The 18,901-nt window shown below is 43.5% G+C and overlaps 2 protein-coding genes across 2 annotated transcripts in view; one reads left to right on the top strand and one right to left on the bottom strand.

Moving 5' to 3' along the window:
* The window catches only part of LIPH (lipase H), a 50,038-nt gene extending 37,597 nt beyond the window's left edge, over positions 1–12,441 (bottom strand). Inside the window, exon 1 of the mRNA XM_072640410.1 lies at positions 12,102–12,441. Within this exon, the coding sequence (XP_072496511.1) occupies positions 12,102–12,306 (205 nt within the window). The 5' untranslated portion in view covers positions 12,307–12,441. The remainder of the gene's footprint in view (positions 1–12,101) is intronic.
* Positions 12,442–12,817: 376 nt separating this feature from the next.
* SENP2 (SUMO specific peptidase 2) overlaps positions 12,818–18,901 on the top strand; it is a 35,802-nt gene continuing 29,718 nt past the window's right edge. The window contains exons 1-3 of the mRNA XM_072640406.1: positions 12,818–13,242; positions 15,157–15,200; positions 18,517–18,647. Of these exons, the coding sequence (XP_072496507.1) occupies positions 12,851–13,242; positions 15,157–15,200; positions 18,517–18,647 (567 nt within the window). The 5' untranslated portion in view covers positions 12,818–12,850. The remainder of the gene's footprint in view (positions 13,243–15,156; positions 15,201–18,516; positions 18,648–18,901) is intronic.

The following is an 18,901-nucleotide window of genomic DNA, read 5'->3' as shown; positions in this document are numbered from 1 at the left end:
CCTCTCTGGGCTTCAGTTTCCTTTTCTGTAAAGTGAAGGAGGGTTGCACTAGAGTGCCTCTGAGATCCCTTCCAGATTCAGACTTATGGTCCTAATGACTTTGTTGATAAAAGCCAGTTAACAAGTGTACTGTCCTTTTTGGATCAACAATAAAAATATTATCTTCCTTCAAGGATGTTATGTTCTTGGGGAGGGAGGAGGAAGACACATAGGGAAGTTGTTCATATTTCCTCTTTGTACTGTGGCTGATCAAACCAATACAAGTTCAGAAAGCTCTACCACAGGCAGGGCACAAATAGTCCATTTGAACATTTAGAATGAAAAGGACTCTCAGGCTGTACATCTCAGATTTCTTTTGAGCTACTGCCATTCTGCTTTGCGTATAGAGCACAACACTTTCTTTGATGGGGGCATGCCATGCTGGGCGATCCTGGGTCAGTGTCTCCCAGGTCTCATAATTCATTGCAAAGTTCTTCAGAGAGACCTTGAGAGTGCCCTTGTATCACTTCTGACCTCAGTGTGAGCACTTGTCTTCTGTGAGTTTTTTGTAAAATAGTCTTTTAGGCAAACATCCATTTGGTATTCAAACAAAGTGTCCAGCGTTGGGCTCTCTGCACTGGAGTTTGAATGTCTTGCAGTTTAACACAAGAAAGGACCTCAGTGTCTGGTACCTTATCTTTTCAGGTGATCTTCCGAACCTTCCTAAGACAATTAAAATGGAAGTGGTTCACTTTTCTGCCATGACACTGGTATGCTGATCAGGTTTCACAGGTACACAGCAATGAGGTCAGTACAACAGTTCTGTAGAGCTTCAATTTGATAAGCAGCCTAATACCTCTTTTCTCCCAGACTTTTCCTTCGGTGCATTCCAAACACTGAGCTAGCTCTGGTAATGTGTGCATCAACCTCATTATCAATGTGTACATCCCTGGAAAGTATACTGCCAGGGTAAGTGAACTTATCTATAGCATTCAAAATTTCTCTACTTGCTATAACCAATGGTTCCACATATGGATGGTGTGGTATTGACTGATGGAACCCATGTGTTTTCTTGCTGTTGATTATCAGGCCAAGATTAGAACAAGTGGCAAAGAATTAATCCATACTCTGCTACATCTCAGCCTCAGAGAGATACAGGAGGAAGGCAAACAAGATTCAATTTTATTCTGATAGTAACAATCCAAAGCATTTCAATGATGCCCTGAAGACAATTTACAGGCCAAAGACCTCTAGGGCTTCTCATCTATTCAACCCTGAGGGAGCCACAAGGATCAACATCAAGGACATGATGCTGGAAAGATGGGCTGAACACCTCCATTGAGTTCTCACCAGATTGTCATCAATTAATGCTGATGCCTTTGACCATATCAATCTTTCTCTAGCCAAATTTCCAACTAAAGATGAATTTTTGAATGCCATTAGGCTCCTCTCATATGGCAAAGTTTCTTGTACTTATTCTATTCTGGCTGAGATTTACAAGGTCCACTACTCATAGAAAAGCTAGTTGACATTTTCCACATTATATGGCAAGAGGAGATTATCCTCCAGGAATTCGAGGATGCCTCCATTGTCCATCTCTATAAAGGTAAAGGAAATAGATTGTCCTATGACAATCATAGGGGAGGAGGGGGGGGTTGTTCCTCTCTCTAAGTCACTGCTGGCAATATTGTTGCAAGAGTCCTCCTTAATGAGCTGATCCTTCACTTGGAAGATGGTCTTCTACCCAAGAGCCAGTGTGACTTCAGAAAGGGCCAAGGAATAGTTGATATAGTGTTTGCTGCCTGGCAACTCCAGAAGAAATGCCTGGAACAGAACAGAGGTCTGTACACAATGTTTGTTGATCTTTGATACTGTCAGTTGGGAAGACTTTTGGAAAATCATGACAAAATTTGGCTGCCTGCAGAACTTCACCAGTATTGTACTCCAGTTTCATGATGGCATGCTTGCATGGGTTCTGAATGAAGGATGATACAAGGACACTCTCCAGGTCTTTCTCTCATGCTTTCCCACCAGTTACCAATAGAGGGAAGCAGGGCTAGGTGCTTGCTCCCAAACTTTTTAGCGTGAAGTTTTCTATGATGTTGTCAGATGCTTTCAAGGAAGATGAAAATAGCATCAAAGTCAGCTACTGCATGATGGCAAACTAATTTGAAAAGGCTACAAGCCAAGATCAAAGTAGAGGTAGAATTGGTACACAGATAAGTAAGTGCAAATACAGACAGAATACAAAGTGATTTGGTTAGTGGGCAACACTAACTACTGAAAAAGAACCAAGGCCCCATCCAGGTGGTGGCTGGAACCAGTCTTGAAGGAGCTAAGGATTCTAAAAGAAGGAGGAGGAGAGAGAGCACTCCAGAGATGTGTGCAGGGACAAAATGGCAATCAGGCTGATCTGGATGGAGAGGAAATAACTATCAATTTGTTCAACAGATGCTTAGGGACCATCCCTACTGTGTGTTTAGCACTGTGGTAAGTGTTTATTACCTGAAGAGATGTACACAGAGAGAGGGTATCTATATAGTGGCAGCTAGGTGGTTCCATAGTGCACAGAACACTTGCCTTGGAGTCAGGAAGACTTGTCTTCCTGAGTTCAAATGTGGCTTCAGACACTAGCTGTGTGACCCTGGGCAAGTCACTTCACCCTGTTTATCTCAGTTTTCTCATCCGTAAAATGATCTGGAGAAGGAAATGGCAAACTGCTCCAGTATCTTTGCCAAGAAAACCCCAATAGAGGTCACAAATAGTTGAACATGACTGAAATAATACCACAGCAGCATTGATAAAGCGTGTCAAGGCCTGTAAAACCTTTACATATGTTATCTCATTTGATCCTCATAATAACCCCTGAGGCAGATGCTATTAATATCCCTGTTTTTCAGATGAGGTACTATAACCGATATGTTCAAGGTCACACAGCTAAGGAGTGTCTGAGGCAGAATTTGAACTCAGATCTGCCTTCCTCCAAGACTGACACACTTGTCACTATACCTCCTAGCTTCCTATCATAGAGTTAAATAAGCAGACCCAGGAAAACTATGAACAAAATTGCTTTAAAAATGAAAATAGAAATAACAATAATAAACAAGCCATATGTAATCATAGTCACCAAGTTTGTGTTGGGAGAAGAGATGAGAAATTGTATGTCTCTCCCTTCTTTGCAAACTCGGTACACTATGGGAGTACAATATTGCATACACTGTCAGACTTAGCCAATATACTCGTAAGTTTTACTGAACTACTTTTTAAAAATAATTTTTATTTTTTATTATGATAGATAACTTTCTGGGCAAGGGAGGGGGAGGCATGTATTTAGAAATAAATTAATAGAGATAATAAATCAGTACAAATTTAACATTTTTTTATTTTTAAAAAAATGTACCAAAGCAATTAAATTTAGATTAACTACAATAACCAGCTTTGCTCCTATTGAAGAAGTGATGAAATACACTTCCGTCCTCTCAGTAAAGGGGTGAAGAATGCATGTAAAATGTTGCACACTTTGGCAGATGCAATTGCATTGTGGATCAATTTTACTTTGTTAGGAACACAGTCTAAGTCTCTCTCTCTCTCTGTTTCTCTCTTTCCCCTTCTCTCTCTCTCTCTCTCTGTCTCTTTCTATCTCTCTCTGTCTCCTCTCTCTCTCTCTCTCACTCTCTCTGTATAATTATATGGAGAAATTATTCATTTTTTTTAAAGGCATCAGTAAAGTGGTATAGCTAGGTGGTTCAGTGGATATAGTGCTGGGCCTGGAGTCAGAAAGACTCAGCTTCCTGAATTCAAATCTGGCCTCAGATACTTACTAGCTGTGTGACCCTGGGCAAGTCATTTAACCTTTTTTGCCTCAATTTCCTCCTTTGTAAAATGACCTGGAGAAGGAAATGTGAAGTCATTCTAGTATCTTTGCCAAGAAAGCCCCAAATGGGATCTGACAAAGAGTCAGACATAACTGAAAACAACTGAACTAAAATGTGTTAAGTATTTTATAATTATGATCTCAATTTGACCATCACAACAACCCTGAGAGGTAGGTACCATAATTATTGCTATTTTACAAAGGAGGAAGCTGAATCAAACAGAGGTCAAGTCACGTTTCAGGGTCACACAATGAAGAAGTGTCTGAGGCTGTATTTGAACTCAGGTAATAGTAATAGTTGTTAACATTTATATAGCACTTACTGTGTACTTTACAATTATATCTCACTTAATCCTCATGACAATCCGAAGAGGTAGGTTCATTCACAAATGAAGAAATGGAGGCAGAGACGTGTCCAGGGTCACACAACTAGTAAATGTCTGAGGTCAGATTTGAATTCAGGTCTTCTAACTCCAGACTCTGTACTCTATCAACTATACCACCTCAGATATAATTTAAGAATCCTTAGATTCCTTGAAAATGATGATTTAAAAAAAAAAGCCTAGGCATAACATATTTCAAGAAATCATAAATCAAATCTTCCCAGATCAAGCCCAGAAGTCAAAGCAAAGCTAGTAAACATCCACCAATCATCTCCTGAGAGGAATGTCAAAAGAAAAACCCCAAGAGTATCAAGCTAAAATCCAGTGCTCCTGTGTGCAAATATTCAGAAAGAATCATAACCAAATTCACACAAGAACTGGTAGCTTTTACCAAAAAGCAGAAGAGATCTTGGAATATCATATTTCAAAAGGCAAAAAAATATTTATTTTTCATAGTACAGGAATACAACCAAGAAGAATTTACCCTGAAAAGCTGAGCATAATCCTACAGGGGCAGGGCGGGGGAGGGAAGAAATGTATCTTTAATGAAATAAAAGACTTCCAAGGATTTCTGACTACAAGAGCACACCTGACTAGGAACTTTGAAAACTAAGAAGTTCAGGGAATTAGAAAGATAAATTTATTTAAACAATTGCAAGAACCCATCAGATAATATAATGCTAATGTTCTAATAGAGGGAGAACAAATAAGTGCCTCTTCAGACACTTAATGTCTTTAAAAGGTATTGTTAAATAAGACAAACTGAGGTTCTAGGTTAGGATGAATTGATTCTATTTTGAGAATTTGAGAAGGGGAAAGTGAAAGGAGGGTAAATGGAACAATATACTCATATATAAAGGAGGAAAAGAGGAGGTGGAATGTGTTACTTCTTATAAGGTGCAAGAGAATAACACAGAAACATGAAGGAAGGGGTGGGAAAAGTGGGCCAGATGAACCTCACTCTTATCTGAAATAGACAAAGGGTTAAATCCACAGCAGGATCTGGGGTAGAAATATATCAAAATTATCCCGAAAAGAAATGGGGATGGGGAGTGGGGAAGAGGGAAGATAATACTGGGGAAGGATTAATCACAAACAAGACAAATTTCCTAATCTTGATTGGGGGGAGGCGGAGAAATGTACTAAAATCTCAGGGGTTGCCTTATACTATTTCTTACATAATTAAGGAAGGGTCAAATGAATTGTATGTATGAATGTCATGGAATATTAGTGCACTGTAAGAAATGAAAGGCAATTTCAGAGAATCCTGGATACTATGAACCAGTGGAGACTGAAAACAGCTCTGAGAGGCTTAAAAATTCTGATCAATGCAAGACCAAGTGTGTTTCCAGAAGGTCTGTGATAAAGCATGAGGATTCCTGCCTTCTGACAGATAAGGGATGCCCAAACTACACAGACAAGACATTTTTGGACGTACCCATTGTAGGTTTTGCTTAATTGCATTTATTGTTACAAAGAATGTTGTTGTTTTTTTTAACTTTCTCTTCCTTAATTGGGGGAGAGGTGATGAGGGAGGGCTTAGTTGCAGTGATTCTCCCCAAAAGAGGGTCATTGTAGCATCTTTTCAAATGCACAGAAGGGAACAGAGACAAGTTCAGAAGGAAACAGAAATAAATACAATCATTGTGAAAGGAATATATAGAGTTTATTATATACATTTTTTTTTTAAAGCAAGCAGTGTTAAATGAAGATTCACAGATTCGTATAAAATTCTCTTTTTGTGTTCTGCTGAGTGATGGAAATGTTCTTTTTTTCTTGTTTTAAATTCAGAATAAAAAAACCAAAATTTTAAAGAAAGGAACATACTTAAGTAAACCCTTTTTCCTCTGTCAGGATTACTAGTATTTCCAGTTCACAAGACTTCATGTCTTCTCAGTTTTAAACTTTTCCCAGGCTAGTGTTCAATGAAAACAGGGGCTACCAGCCTTTTATACTCGCTGCTGGGACTTCTGAAAATATTCTCTCACCCTGGAAAGGTAGAGTGTCCAATGGGGAAGGGCCCATACTTTCCAAGCAACTCATTATTGTGGACAAGAGTAACATCTAATAGAATATAAATAACTTTATAGGACTCTGCCGTGGGAGTCAGGAAAGGTGCCTCATTGTTCTACCACATTCTGGACCCATGCAAGGCTGCTTGACTCAATGTTGCAGGCTCAGAGCAAAGTCAAGTCTCCGGATGTGTGTCCATCCTATTTTCTTCCAAGCTTCCTCCATACCTTCCCTTACCTGCAGTACAGGAATGGTAAGTCAGGTTGTTGCCTGATCCATTTCCTACAAGGAGTCATTGCTTGGTAGGTCATTCACTTATCCACTGAACTCTTCACTCTCACCCCAATATCCAGTCTGTTGCTAAAGTCTGTCAATTTTAACTTGGTAATATCTTTCAATTACATCCCTTCTCTCCTCTGACACTGCCCCCACCCTGGTGCAAATCCTCATTATCTCACACCTGGATTATTGCCACAGCCTGATGAAGCCCCACTGTAGTTCATCCTGTGTTCAGTAGGCAAAGTGATCTTCATAAAACGTAGGTATGACCACCCTACTCAAAAAACTTCAGTGACACCTTTTCACCTTCAGAGTCTAATATAAAAACAAAGGTTTGGTATTCAAACCAGTCTTCTTACACCTTTTCGTTAGGAATGCTTGAAAGTCCTCTATTTCATTAAATATCCATTTTTTTTTCCAATGAAGGATTATACTAAGTAACCAAGAGAATAGTTTTGGCTGTAATCCTTGCTCTTTTGTCTTCCAGAATATCATATTCCAAGTTGCTGCTCCTTCAACATGCCAGCTACTAAATCTTGTGTGACCCTGTCTTTAGCTCCACAGTATTTGAACAGTCTCTTTCTGGGTCCTTGCAGTATTCTTTGACCTGTGAACTCTGGAATTTGGCTAACATATTCCTGGGGATTTCCATTTTGGGAACCTCTTTCAGGAGATGATTTATAGATTCTTTTTTTTTCTTTTGAATTAAAAAAGAATTCTTGTTACATTGGGCGTTCCAAGTTGTCTCACTCCCTCTGCATGCAGGAGAAGACCACCAACATTTGATACAGGTATATATGTGTGTGTATATGTATGTATGTATGTGTTCATGTATGTGTGTATACATATGTATATGCATGTATACATTATTACATGCACATTATATATACACATTATATATGTGTGTGGAATTATATAATACGTATAAATTAATATATCACTTCTTTCTCTGGAAGTAGATACCATCTTCCTTCATAGATCCTTTGTAGTTAATTTGAATATTCATATTAGAATAACTTAGTCATTCATAGTTACCCTTTGAACAGTACTGCTATTAGTATATACAATGTTCTCTTGGTTCTGCTTATTTTACTCTTCATTATTTCAAGTCTTTCCATATTTTTCTAAAAATTGGCCTGCCCATCATTTCTTATAGCACAGTTATGCTCCATCACAAGCCCTCCCTGACACACCTCTGGTATGAAGTCTTGCTGAGCCATTTTCAGGGCTACTTATCACCTTTGGTGTCCACCTGGCACCCAATTCTCATCTGTGAATCCAGGAAGCTGTAGCATGAGTAGGGGCCAAAGGATAATTCATGAAATCCATGGGATGCCAATAAAACCACCTTGGCAGACAGGCAATTGACAGGCCTCAAACCTGTCAGTGAGTTGGGGGATGGGCAGATGAGGAGGATTTGTTCCAGTGGCCATGCAGGTGGCTGAAGCAGGTGCTGTGGAGCACTTAGAGCTTGGTCAGACATCAAAGATGCCAAGATCTTTCACTGCATCCCAGGCTATTGCCACTCATGTTGACTTTCATCTTGCCACTGGATTTCAATGACTCTGGAAGACAGGGGGTAATGACTGTGCAAATCTGCCTCACTTAAATCCAGTTCATGTGCAAGTCAAGGCATCACCCTATGAGGTCATTGATCCTCTCTGGAAACAAAGGGTGAACACCAACATTGCTTCTCCCCTCCTTGTTGGCCTCCTTGTTGTTCCTTGAATGATACAGCACATCCCCCAACAATGGGAATTTTCACTGACTGTCCCCCGTGCATGGAATGCTCTCCTTCCTACTTGACAAATTTTTTTTTTTGAGAAGTTAGACAACACTGTTTATTCAAAGTGTAAATAGACAGGTTCAAGGACACTGGTATTTGAGCCATTTAAAACACTCACACACACACACACACACACACACGCACACACATGCGAGCACCCTTCTAACAAAATAAAGCAAAAACTCTCCCATTGACCTAAGGGGAATGGGAAAAAACCCAGATATGAAAACTGAGCCAAACAAACAACTACAGAAAACTGACTTCTAACAAGATACATTCTCAAGTGCAGAAATAGAAGCCAGTCAATAGGTCAAAGAGAAAGTGGTCACTGCTGGGTCAAATAATGAAGCCTATCTCCTCACTCCTGACTTTCTTTGAATCCCAGTTAAGATATCACCTTCTACAGAAAGAATTTCCTTATTCCTCTCTATTCTAATGCCTCTCTCCTGTTGATTTTCCATGTACCCTGTATATAGCTCTTCTATACAAAGATATTTGTGTGTCGTTGCGTTAGATTATGAGCTCCTTCAGAGAAAGGACTGTCTTTGCCTTTGTATTGCCAGAGCTTAGCACAATGCCTGGCACATAGTAGGCACTTAATAAATATTAACTTATTGACTGACTTGGTGAAGTTAGAAATGAAAGATCTGACTAATTTTTTTTTGTTCTGTGTGTTTGGAAATGCTCCTATTTAACTTCGGAATAAAAAATAAAATGTTTAAAAAAGAATCACCTTACTATAATGAGGGCATAGTTCATGTAACATAAATTTGTTGCTAATCACCAGTCAGCACGGATTCTTTGGAAGATCTAACAACAGAAATAACCCTGTTCAATGAGCCTCTATTATTAACCATCTAACCAGACATCAGACAGGGAGATGTATACTGGATGAAGATATTTGTCACCATAATTGAGGGGATTCAGTGCATAATCCAGGGTAAAGAAGGATTCTCCACTGATGGTGAGGTCCAGTCCTCCAAACTCTCCTGTTTATAGATGACATTATGCTGATTGCATCAGGTCCCAAGATGCTGTGGAATCTGCAAGAGAGCTGTAATCACTGGAAGATGTTTGGTCCAGCCATTCACATAGGAAAGACCAACTAGATGAATGATATCTATTGCTCAAACTTCAACATGCATCTGAAGAGAACCCTACAGACCCTGTTGGATAGTGTGTCTATCTGGGGTAGGTCTTTCAAGGGGATGGTGAACTGGGCCCAGAGCTGAAAAGGAGGAAGTGAATGGGCTGGATTGCTTTCAAGAAATTGCAGAGCTCTTTTACAGAACCTAAATTTCTCATTATAGTAAAGACTCATCTTTTCAATACCAAGATTTTACTTGTGTTGTTCCATGGTAGAGAGCCTTGAAACAGAGGCCACTGTCTCTGAAAAACTAAAGATGAGAATGATGAGAACACAGAGAGAAACTGAGAGGTGTGTGATGGTGCAAGTAGGTTGTAACATGTAACCAACAAGGAACAAAGAATAATTGCATACTTTAAAGTGGTAGATTGAATTAGTCAGTCAGTGTCTACTATTAGGCATTGAGCTAAATACTGGGGATACAAAAAGAGGCAAAGGCCCTCAAAAAGCTGGTAATCTACTGGAAATAATGTCATTAGTATTATTAGGGCAGCTAGGTGGCACAGTGAATCAGAGCACTGGGCCTGGAGTCCGAAGACTGGAGTTCAAATCTGACCTCAGACACGAGCTGATCTTGGGCAAGTCACTTAACCCTGTTTGCCTCAGTTTTCTCTTCTGTAAAATGAGCTGAAGGAAATAGAAAACAACTCTAGTATCTTTGCCAAGAAAACCCCAGATAGGGTCACAATTAAATAACAATAACAAATTATTATTAGCAGTAGTAGTGAGTATCTGAGTATACATCAAAAGGAAAGGTCAATGCTGGCTGGACTAGTCAAGGAAGGTTAGAGATAGGATTTTGGCCTGGTCTTGAAAAATGGGATAAGATTAGGAGAGTCAAAAGACTGAAGGACTCCAACCAAGTGAACATAAATGAAGCCACTGGGCACTTGAACCTCGAGTAAATTCATTTATCTCTCTGGGTCTTATTCTGAAGATGAGAGGGTTGGACTAGACAATTCCTACCTTCGGGTTCTAAATCTATGTGTTGAAAACCCAGTATCAACAATATATGTATCTGTAAGGCACCGTGAGCACTAGCTTGGTAAGGATAGAGGCTGAAATCAAAAGATAGGACAAATGACTGAGGAATTGATTAGTGCGTGAGCTTTCTAGTTTTTTGTCCCTTATGTGTTGTTTTTTTTTGCATCAGAAAAAATAGCAATATTTGTTAGTGTCTAGTAAACACTAACAAAGTAATGCATTAGGGTTGCAGCTAGAATTCAGCTTGCTGAATTTATTAGTTTTGCCCTTCTCCCCTCATACTTTTTGCTTAAATTTTATTGAAATTTAAATATTTATTCCCCAAATGATAAATGGTCAAAGGATATGAACAGGCAGTTTTCAGAGGAAGAAATTAAAGCTATCTATAGTCATATGAAAAATGCTCTAAATCACTCATAATTAGAGAGACACAAATCAAAACAACTCTGAGGTACCGCATCACACTTATCAGATTGGCTAACATGACAAAACAGGAAGAGGATAAATGTTGGAGAAGATGTGGGAGAACTGGGACACATTCATTGTTGGTGGAGACATGAGCTGATCCAACCACTCTGGAGAGCAATTTGGAATTAAGCCCAAAGGGCTACAAAAATGTGCATACTCTTTGACACAGCAATATTGTCTCTAGGACTGTATCCCCAAGAGATCATAGAAATGGGAAAGGGTCCCACATGTACAAAAACATTTATAGCAGCTCTCTTTGTGGTGGCCAAAAATTGGAAATCAAGGGGATACCCATCCACTGGAGAATGGCTGAGTAAATTGTGGTATATGAATGTAATGGAATACTACTGTGCTATAAAAATGATGAACAGGAAGACTTCAGAGAGGCCTGGAAAGACTTATATGATCTGATGCTGAGTGAAAGGAGCAGAACCAGGAGAACTTTGTGCACAGCAACGACCACAGCGTGTGAGGAATTTTCCTGGTGGACTTAGCCCTGCACAGCAATGCAAGGACCTAGAAAATTCCCAGTGGTCTCTTGAGGCAAAATGCCTTCCACATCCAGAGAAAGAACTATGGAATTGGATCGCAGAATGAAGCAGACCATTTTCTCTTGTATTATGTTTTGTTTTAAGATTTCTCCCATTCATTTTAATTCTTCTATGCAACATGACTAAGGTGAAAATGTATTTAATAAGAATGTACGTGTAGAACCTAAATAAGACTGCACACCATCTGGTGTGGGACGGAGTGGGGAAAGATGGGGGGAAGAAGGGGGAAAACCTAAGACATAGGGAAGTGGTTGTAGAAAATGGAAAACAAATCAAATAACTTAAAACATTTAAATATTTAACTTAATTGACTAATTTTAATTTTCAATCGCTAGCGTTCCCTCCGATTAGCTCCAGTTTATCCTGACCATTTGCACTTGGTTGTTTGCATGGGGTCTCTCCCACCAGCCTGTGAGCTCCCTGGGGGCAAGGACTGTCTTTTGCCTTTCTTTGTATCTCCTTCACTTAGAACAGTGCCTAGCTCCTAGTAGTTACTTAATGTAATTGGCCTCTACAAGCAGAATCTGACTTCTGACAAATAGATATTTTGTATCAGTCTTATTTTTATTTAAAAAAATTTGGAGAGGAACAGTGGTAGTGATGGGATAGACCACTATCTAAAAAAAAAGTTACAAACCCCGCATCGCTCTTAAAGTCACCATGTGTAGACTCCCGACAACGGCGATCCCTGCGGCGGGGGCTGGAGGAGCTCCGTAAGGGGGTGTCAGGGAGGCCTGTGCAGGTGGCCTCGGGGGGATGGGCAGGGAGCCCCCTCCCCCCCAAGGGTTCCAGCGGGGCCTGGGGGCCACTCTGGGGGATCTGCTGCAGGGATGAAGCTTCATTCATCCATCCTGGGTCAGGTGACCTCTGAAGTGCCCACGGAGGGGGGGGGGGCAGGCATCTCCTCGGTGCGGTGGTGAGACCCCTCCCTGGAGGTATTTCAGCAGAGGATCACTCTAGGGGAGGCCGCATAGGCAATGGCGCATGCGCAGGCCCAGCCCGCCCCAGACGCCTCTGCGAGGGGAGCCGGGCACGAACGGTCACGGGTCTTACGGCCAACGGCTCCGTGCACAGCCCGCCCGGGCCTAACCGTGGCCCACGCCCGCGCCCGCCAGGGCCCTCGGGCTCCGTTCTCCCGAAAGAGAGCGTTAGGGTGTGGCGTGGGGAGCGGTGTCGCGTTCCGTGCCTCGCGGCGCAGGATTGGCGGAAGGGCGGCGATAGCTCCGCCCCCGAACCAGCTTGGCCCGTCCGGGCCTGAGCTGCTGGGCAAAGCCGCGTTCGGAGGGTCTCCGTCGAGCTGGGGCGGGGCGGGACGGGGGCCTCTGCGCATGCGCCAGTGCACCCGGGCGGCGGCTGCGCGATTGGCGGAAGGGGGTAGTGACGTTAATGACCGGCGCCCACGCCGTGGGGACGCGCTTCCGGTGGGCGCCGCGGCGGTGTCACAAGTCTGCGACGTTGCCGTGGTGGGGCTGCTCGCGTCTGAGGCTGAGGCTGAGGCTGCGGCGGCGGCGGCCTGGTCGGCAGCGGCGGCGGCGGCGGCGGCTGCGGGGGCTGCAGGGGCTGCGGGGCCTGCGGGAGCTGCGGCGGGGCCCGTGGCAGTGGCGGCTGCGGCTGCGGTTCCGGGCGCCGGCTCTAGGCCCGTGTCGGCCTTCGCGGTTGCCGCGCCGGCCTGGTATGTACAGATGGCTGATTAGTGTCCTCCACTCCATCTTCCGGAGGCCACAAGATCGCCCCGGGCCCGCAGCGCAGCCCCAGCTCAAGAGGCGTCTCTCGGACAGGTGAGGAGGACGGGCGGGGCCGCGATCCACCGGGAGGCGGCTGCCTAGGGCGGCCTGAGGGCGGGGCTCCGGCCTCCATTTGTGCTTCCATCGGGAGAGGCCTGGCTCGATGGGCTGCGGGGCCGCGGCGCGGCCGCTTCCTCCTCTTGTAAACGGGGCGTCGGGCTCGATGAAGCCAGGCCGGGGTCCGGTGCTGCCCGGCGCGAGGCGGGAACGGGGGCGGGCCTTGCGGACATGCCGATCCTGCAGTGGATACGCGGGCAGGGCTTGCACCGCACTCGGCCCTCGTTCGGTGCGCGGTAAACCTTTGGTATCCCGGCCACCTCTGCCTTTGGCATTCTTAGGGGTTAGGTGCTTGAGCGGATCTGCAGATACAGAGTACCCAGGGAGAGGGGGGTCAGACATAGAAACCGGGTATCTTAGTGGAAACCCCAAAAGAGTTGGCTTGTAAACCCCTCCAGAGCCATTGGCTCCTCACCGTAGCCCCGGCCAGTACGCTTAGTTGTTTCTCTTTGTTATTTTGTGAGGTGGACGCTGTGAGTATTTTGTACCGTGTTTCACTTTTGAGGAGACTGAGGCTCTTAAGAAGTTAGGGACTTCTCCAAGGCCACGTTGTTACAAATGTCACAACTGAGATCCTTGTGACTTCCCGTCGGCTCTTTGGAACTTAACCCTCAGCCTCTGCTCAGAATGAGCTTATTGTCCTCGCAGGGGCTTGTCTAGCTAGAGGGGAACTAGTAGGGGTCCTGTCTGGGGAAATGAGGGCTGGAGTGGAAACGAACTCATGTAGAAGGCACCGTTTCATTTTAGATTTAGGGAGCCCAAGCGTGTGCTGCTTCACGTTCCATTTCTCTTTCCCCTTCTGTCCGGCTTCTGCTATGTTTATGCACTTACCATGAGACGTTTTGTAGTCATTTGTCTTATACCACCTGCGTCTGTAGAGTAGAGGTTCTTCACGTGGGGTCTGTGAACCAAATAGGCGGTGCTGGTAACGTTATTGTCATCAGCGTTGTTGTTTGGATGGCTGCGGGTCAGTGTGGTTGGTGTCCTTTGTAAGCCTCTGTGGTTTATTTTGTACATTTAAAAACAATATTCTGAAGAGGATTCCATAGGCTTCCCTTGCCTGCTGCCAGAGGCTTCTGGCGCACAAAACAAGTTAGGACCCTCCTGATGGTGACCCCCATGATGGGCCAGACAGCGTTATTTAATGTTTGATCTCCACCATCTCCTTGCCTGGCTTTGTGTTTAGCAGGCCTTCGTTGAGTATGGATTAACCTAAAGCCCATGGACAGAGTGGGATGTTTGTTCTGTGTCCAAAGTCCCTGTATTTTTATTGACGAAATCTTAAGATTGCTGAGGGGGGAAAAGGAGGTTTGTAGGTGGGGAGTCAGGGCATTCCTGATGTTATTTGTGGGCCTCACTTATGTCTTCAAAAGCCACAGGGAGAGGATTAATATTGCCCTCCTAAAATCCCCGAAGTACCTGGTGTTGAGGCACTGACATGCTGCTCAAATGGGTGAGACTGTAAACCCCTGTTTGGTGAGCACTGTTCCATAAATAGTTAGAGTATTTGAAGTGCTGAGATTTTCAACATAAATGAGCTTTTTTCAATATAAGCTGTTTTCCAAGTGAAAAGATCTGGTTGTTTAGTTAATTTTCTGTTGCATGTGATTATTTTCAGTGTTGTTGAAAACCTTTAACTGGCTCAAATGTCTAAATTACAATGCAATTTCCTGTGTATGAACCGAAATGATTGATAATATGTTGTTCTGTCTCAGAACATTTATTGGAACCCAACCAATAATAAAGTGGGAGTGGAGGAATGATGGAATAATTTGGTATATTTGTACATAATGGAGCGTTTATGCCTGACAAGGTAATGATGGTGCTTTTCTGGTTGTTTTTTTTTCTCAGCGCTCCAGCCACTGATGAAGTCCAAGCCAAAAGACCACGATTAGGTACTCAACGTTTACTTTAAACTCTCTGTGTGCTGTTGTCGTAGCAGACGTAGTAATAGTTGTTGTAGTACCTGCAGTAGTAGGTGGTGGGTGTTGTTGTAGAACTAGTAGAAGAAGAAATAGAAGGAAGGACAGAAGGAGAAGAAAGAGAAAAGAAAGAAAAGAAACTTGTTGTTTAGGAGAAAATGTTGTAAGCTACACCAACAACTGAGTGTTGTGGATTGTTTGGAGGCTGAAGTCCCCCTCCAGATCCTTTCCTCAAGCCCAGGGAGGTCTCACAAGCTATAAAGGCTTGAGTCCTCACCTGATCCAACATTGCAGGGAGTCATTACTAGTTAATGGTTTGATATTTGTTTGGCCATAGATGTTCATGAAACCATCTATATAATAGGAAGGGATGAGAGGTCCCTTTGGTGCAGAGAGCACCCATATCATGTGTGGATCTTTAGTGTTGGCCCCCATTTCTCTTTGTCCCAGAGAGCATTACAGACAGATGTCTTTAAATGGAAAATGTTACGATATAAGCCTTACTGAGATAGGCAACTTGGTATAATAGGCAGGGCTGGGGAACCTGCGGCCTTAAGGCCACATGTGGCCCTTTAAGTTCTCAAGTGTGGCCCTTTGACTGAATTCAGAATTCACTGAACAACAAATCCTTTAACAAAAGGATTTGTTCTGTGAAATTTGACCTTTGAAAGACCCATCATGTGTGGTCTCAAGACTGCAGGTTCCCCACCTCTAGTATGGTGGATAGAGAAATAACCTCAGAGTCAAGAAGATCTGGGGTCAGATCCCACTGTTGACATCTACTAGCTGTGTGACCTTGGGCAAACCAACTCTGAAGACTAGTGACACAGCAGTGCTCAGGTGGCTTCTTGAGGAGTTACCAAGTTCTCGACCAAAAAGCCCCACGTATTCACTAATACTTGAGAAGCTTGTGGTGCTTCTGAGGTGTAGGAGCCCCCATTGCCAAGACCGCTCCACTTCCCCTCCTGTGTGACTCTTGTCTGTGGCCTGTATCAATCCTCAGGCAGCTCAGACTCACTTTTTCCAGGTGAGAACTCATTTTCTCCTCCAGAGTCATCCCTCCTCCAAGCTTCCCTGAGTCTGTCCTCATCCCAGCTCTCAGGCCTTGTGGAATCTGACCCCTCAGCTTTTGCCTCTGTTCCCTCCTTTGCACTCACACCATGTGGTTCACTTTTCTTTTCTGTGGGATAAAGGGGAAAGGGACTGGAGAAGAAAGGAGAGAGTGGGACCAATGGATTCACCAGAGGGTTAGGACGAGCCCGGATGCTACAGGGCCCGGGGGTGTGGCCGTGGGAGGGCATGGTTAAGACCTGAGATGGGGAGAAGGAGAGGAGGAGAGGCAGAGTGGAGGAAGGAACAGTCGTGATCACATGGCATTCTGCTTCACTTTTTTCTTGGCATTTATGTTGTACGTTATCATTGTGTTTTCCTAGTTGTGCTGACTTTTTACTGCATCAGCTTACATTTGTTTCCTTGCTACTTATTACACAGTAACATCTCATTACATTCATGTGCCCTGGTCTCTTTAGCCATGCCTCAGCCAATGGGCATCTGCTTTGTTTCTAGTTCTTTACTGTTGGGGAAAAGTGCTTCTTCAATACTTTGGTGTATGTGGATCCTTTTGAAATCTCTATCCTTGACCTCTTTCTGATGTGTATGACCTCTGGAACAAAGGGTATGGGCATTTCAGTCCCTTTTGTCTTTTTTTTTTTTTTAATGTAATTTCAAATTGGTGTTTGTGGTGGTCCCAGTCTAGAGCTTCAGCAGCGGAATATGAGCTTGACTGCCTTTGTGCGGCTTCTCCAGCGCTGACCAGTGCATCCGTTGTCATTTTGGCCCATTTGCTGGATGGAGGTGAAAGCCCAGGAAGATTTTAATTTGTGATTTGAAGCAATCTTTCATAAGAGTTGTGAAGTGTTTGCAGTCCTTCTTTGAGAACTGTTTGTTAGCATCCTCTGAATACTTGCTTTTGGGGGGGTGGGGTTTAGTTAGGTTATGGTTTAGATTTGGTTAGGGTTTTGATCACAGATCCTAGATCTAGGGCTGGAAGATTTTTTTCCCCATTTGACACCTTGCCTTCTTACCCTAGCCTTCTTAGTTTTATTCAAGCAAAAGCTTTGCTGTTTCATGTAATGAAATATTTGGTTTAGAACTCTTCCCAATAGCCTTAGTGAAAGATTACCTGGGCTGGTCCCCTTTTGATTTTTGTTTTAATGGTGTGACCTCACAGAGTCAGGTTAAGTATCCATTTGGAGCTTATTGTGCTATTGTGGTATAAGATGTTAATCTAAAGGGCTTTTCTATCAAACTGCTTTGGGAAGAGATTTTTCAGTGCTTTGCAGCTGAGGAATAGAAAGCTGTCTGTGCTACTCTGTACTTGGGTGCTCTCTTAGACTGTAAGGTTTAAGTGGGCAAAAGAGCCATTTTTAGCATGTACTGACTGTAGTAGACAGGCAGGGTGGCAAGTGTATGTGTGTGTGGGGGGGGAAGAGTTGATGTTAGAGGAAGGGAAGGGAGTGAGCAAAGGTCCCAGGACTTTCCCGATTTGTACCCTCTGGTGATGGTAGCTCAAAGTCAGCCCATGATGCGTCAGGAAGATGGGTTGGGAGCGGGGCCAGTGCAGACTGTGACACTATGTGGCCCAAGATTCACAGGGGCTTCTTGCTCGCCCCACTGGATTCAAGCAGTGCTAACTGAGCCATGGAATCTATTCAGTGAGGCTTGACATTGTGGCAGAGCTCAGTTGGAAGGAAGGGACTGAGATAGTGCCTAAAGCTGGCTCACTGGCACCTTGGGGGCCTCATCTCTCTGGCCTGCCTATGTTTGAAGGGTGGGGGGGGGGGGCAGTGGTTGTTTTTGCAACACTGTTTGGTGTTTTCTAAAGCTGCTGCAGTCTGATGAAGAAAGCAGGAAACCTCATGGTTTCACTTGAAGAAGTTTCTAGAAAAGAACATTTCTAGTTTCTTTCCCAACTCTTCATTCAGCAGATTTGTGAAGGCCTATCTCAAATGTTCTAGGTGTTGGTAGATGCTGCATCTTCTCTGGGTCAGGGTTTTGATGACAAATCCTAGATCTAGGGCTGGAAGAGATCCACCACCTCGGTTTTACAGAGGAGGAAACTGAGGCCCTTGGTGGGGAGCTACCTGCCCCAGGTCACCCAGGCAGTATCAGAGGTGTGTTTTGAACCTAGGTCCTTGGACCCCAGAGCCCTTGTCTTTTTAGTTTATGTAAGTACATTTCCATGTGCTGTAATGGTCAAATTTTCCTCTTGTGTTTCCTGGGTTTGTAGATTGCTTGATCCACCGAGTCAAGAAGAGCATCTGGGACATCACCAACTTCTTTGGCACCCCGGACTTTAGCCCGAGGTGCCCAGAGGCTAGTGACTGCAATGGCTCAAACACCAAGGGCTGTCCCAAAGAGGTCAGTGAGAATGAAAGCCAGACTAGACTTTTTGGGGCCGTTCATTGTCCTTGTCTTTAAAATTACAAAAGACAGAAAAATTGTTTTCTAAAAGAAAGAGCTTGTATAAATGGGATAATTACTAATACTTTAATGGGAGAAACTGACTTATATTCAGCACCTATGATTTCCATTTTACATTATTTTAAAAGGTTTTAAAAATTAAAATTTGGACATTTTTGAAGAAAGTCAAATTTTATGCACTAGGATGATTT

This window comes from Notamacropus eugenii, chromosome 2, assembly GCF_028372415.1.
Source record: "Notamacropus eugenii isolate mMacEug1 chromosome 2, mMacEug1.pri_v2, whole genome shotgun sequence".
NCBI classification, from domain to species: Eukaryota; Metazoa; Chordata; class Mammalia; order Diprotodontia; family Macropodidae; genus Notamacropus; species Notamacropus eugenii.
Note: the sequence above shows the minus strand (reverse complement) of the source record. Positions and strands in the feature narration are given on the sequence as shown.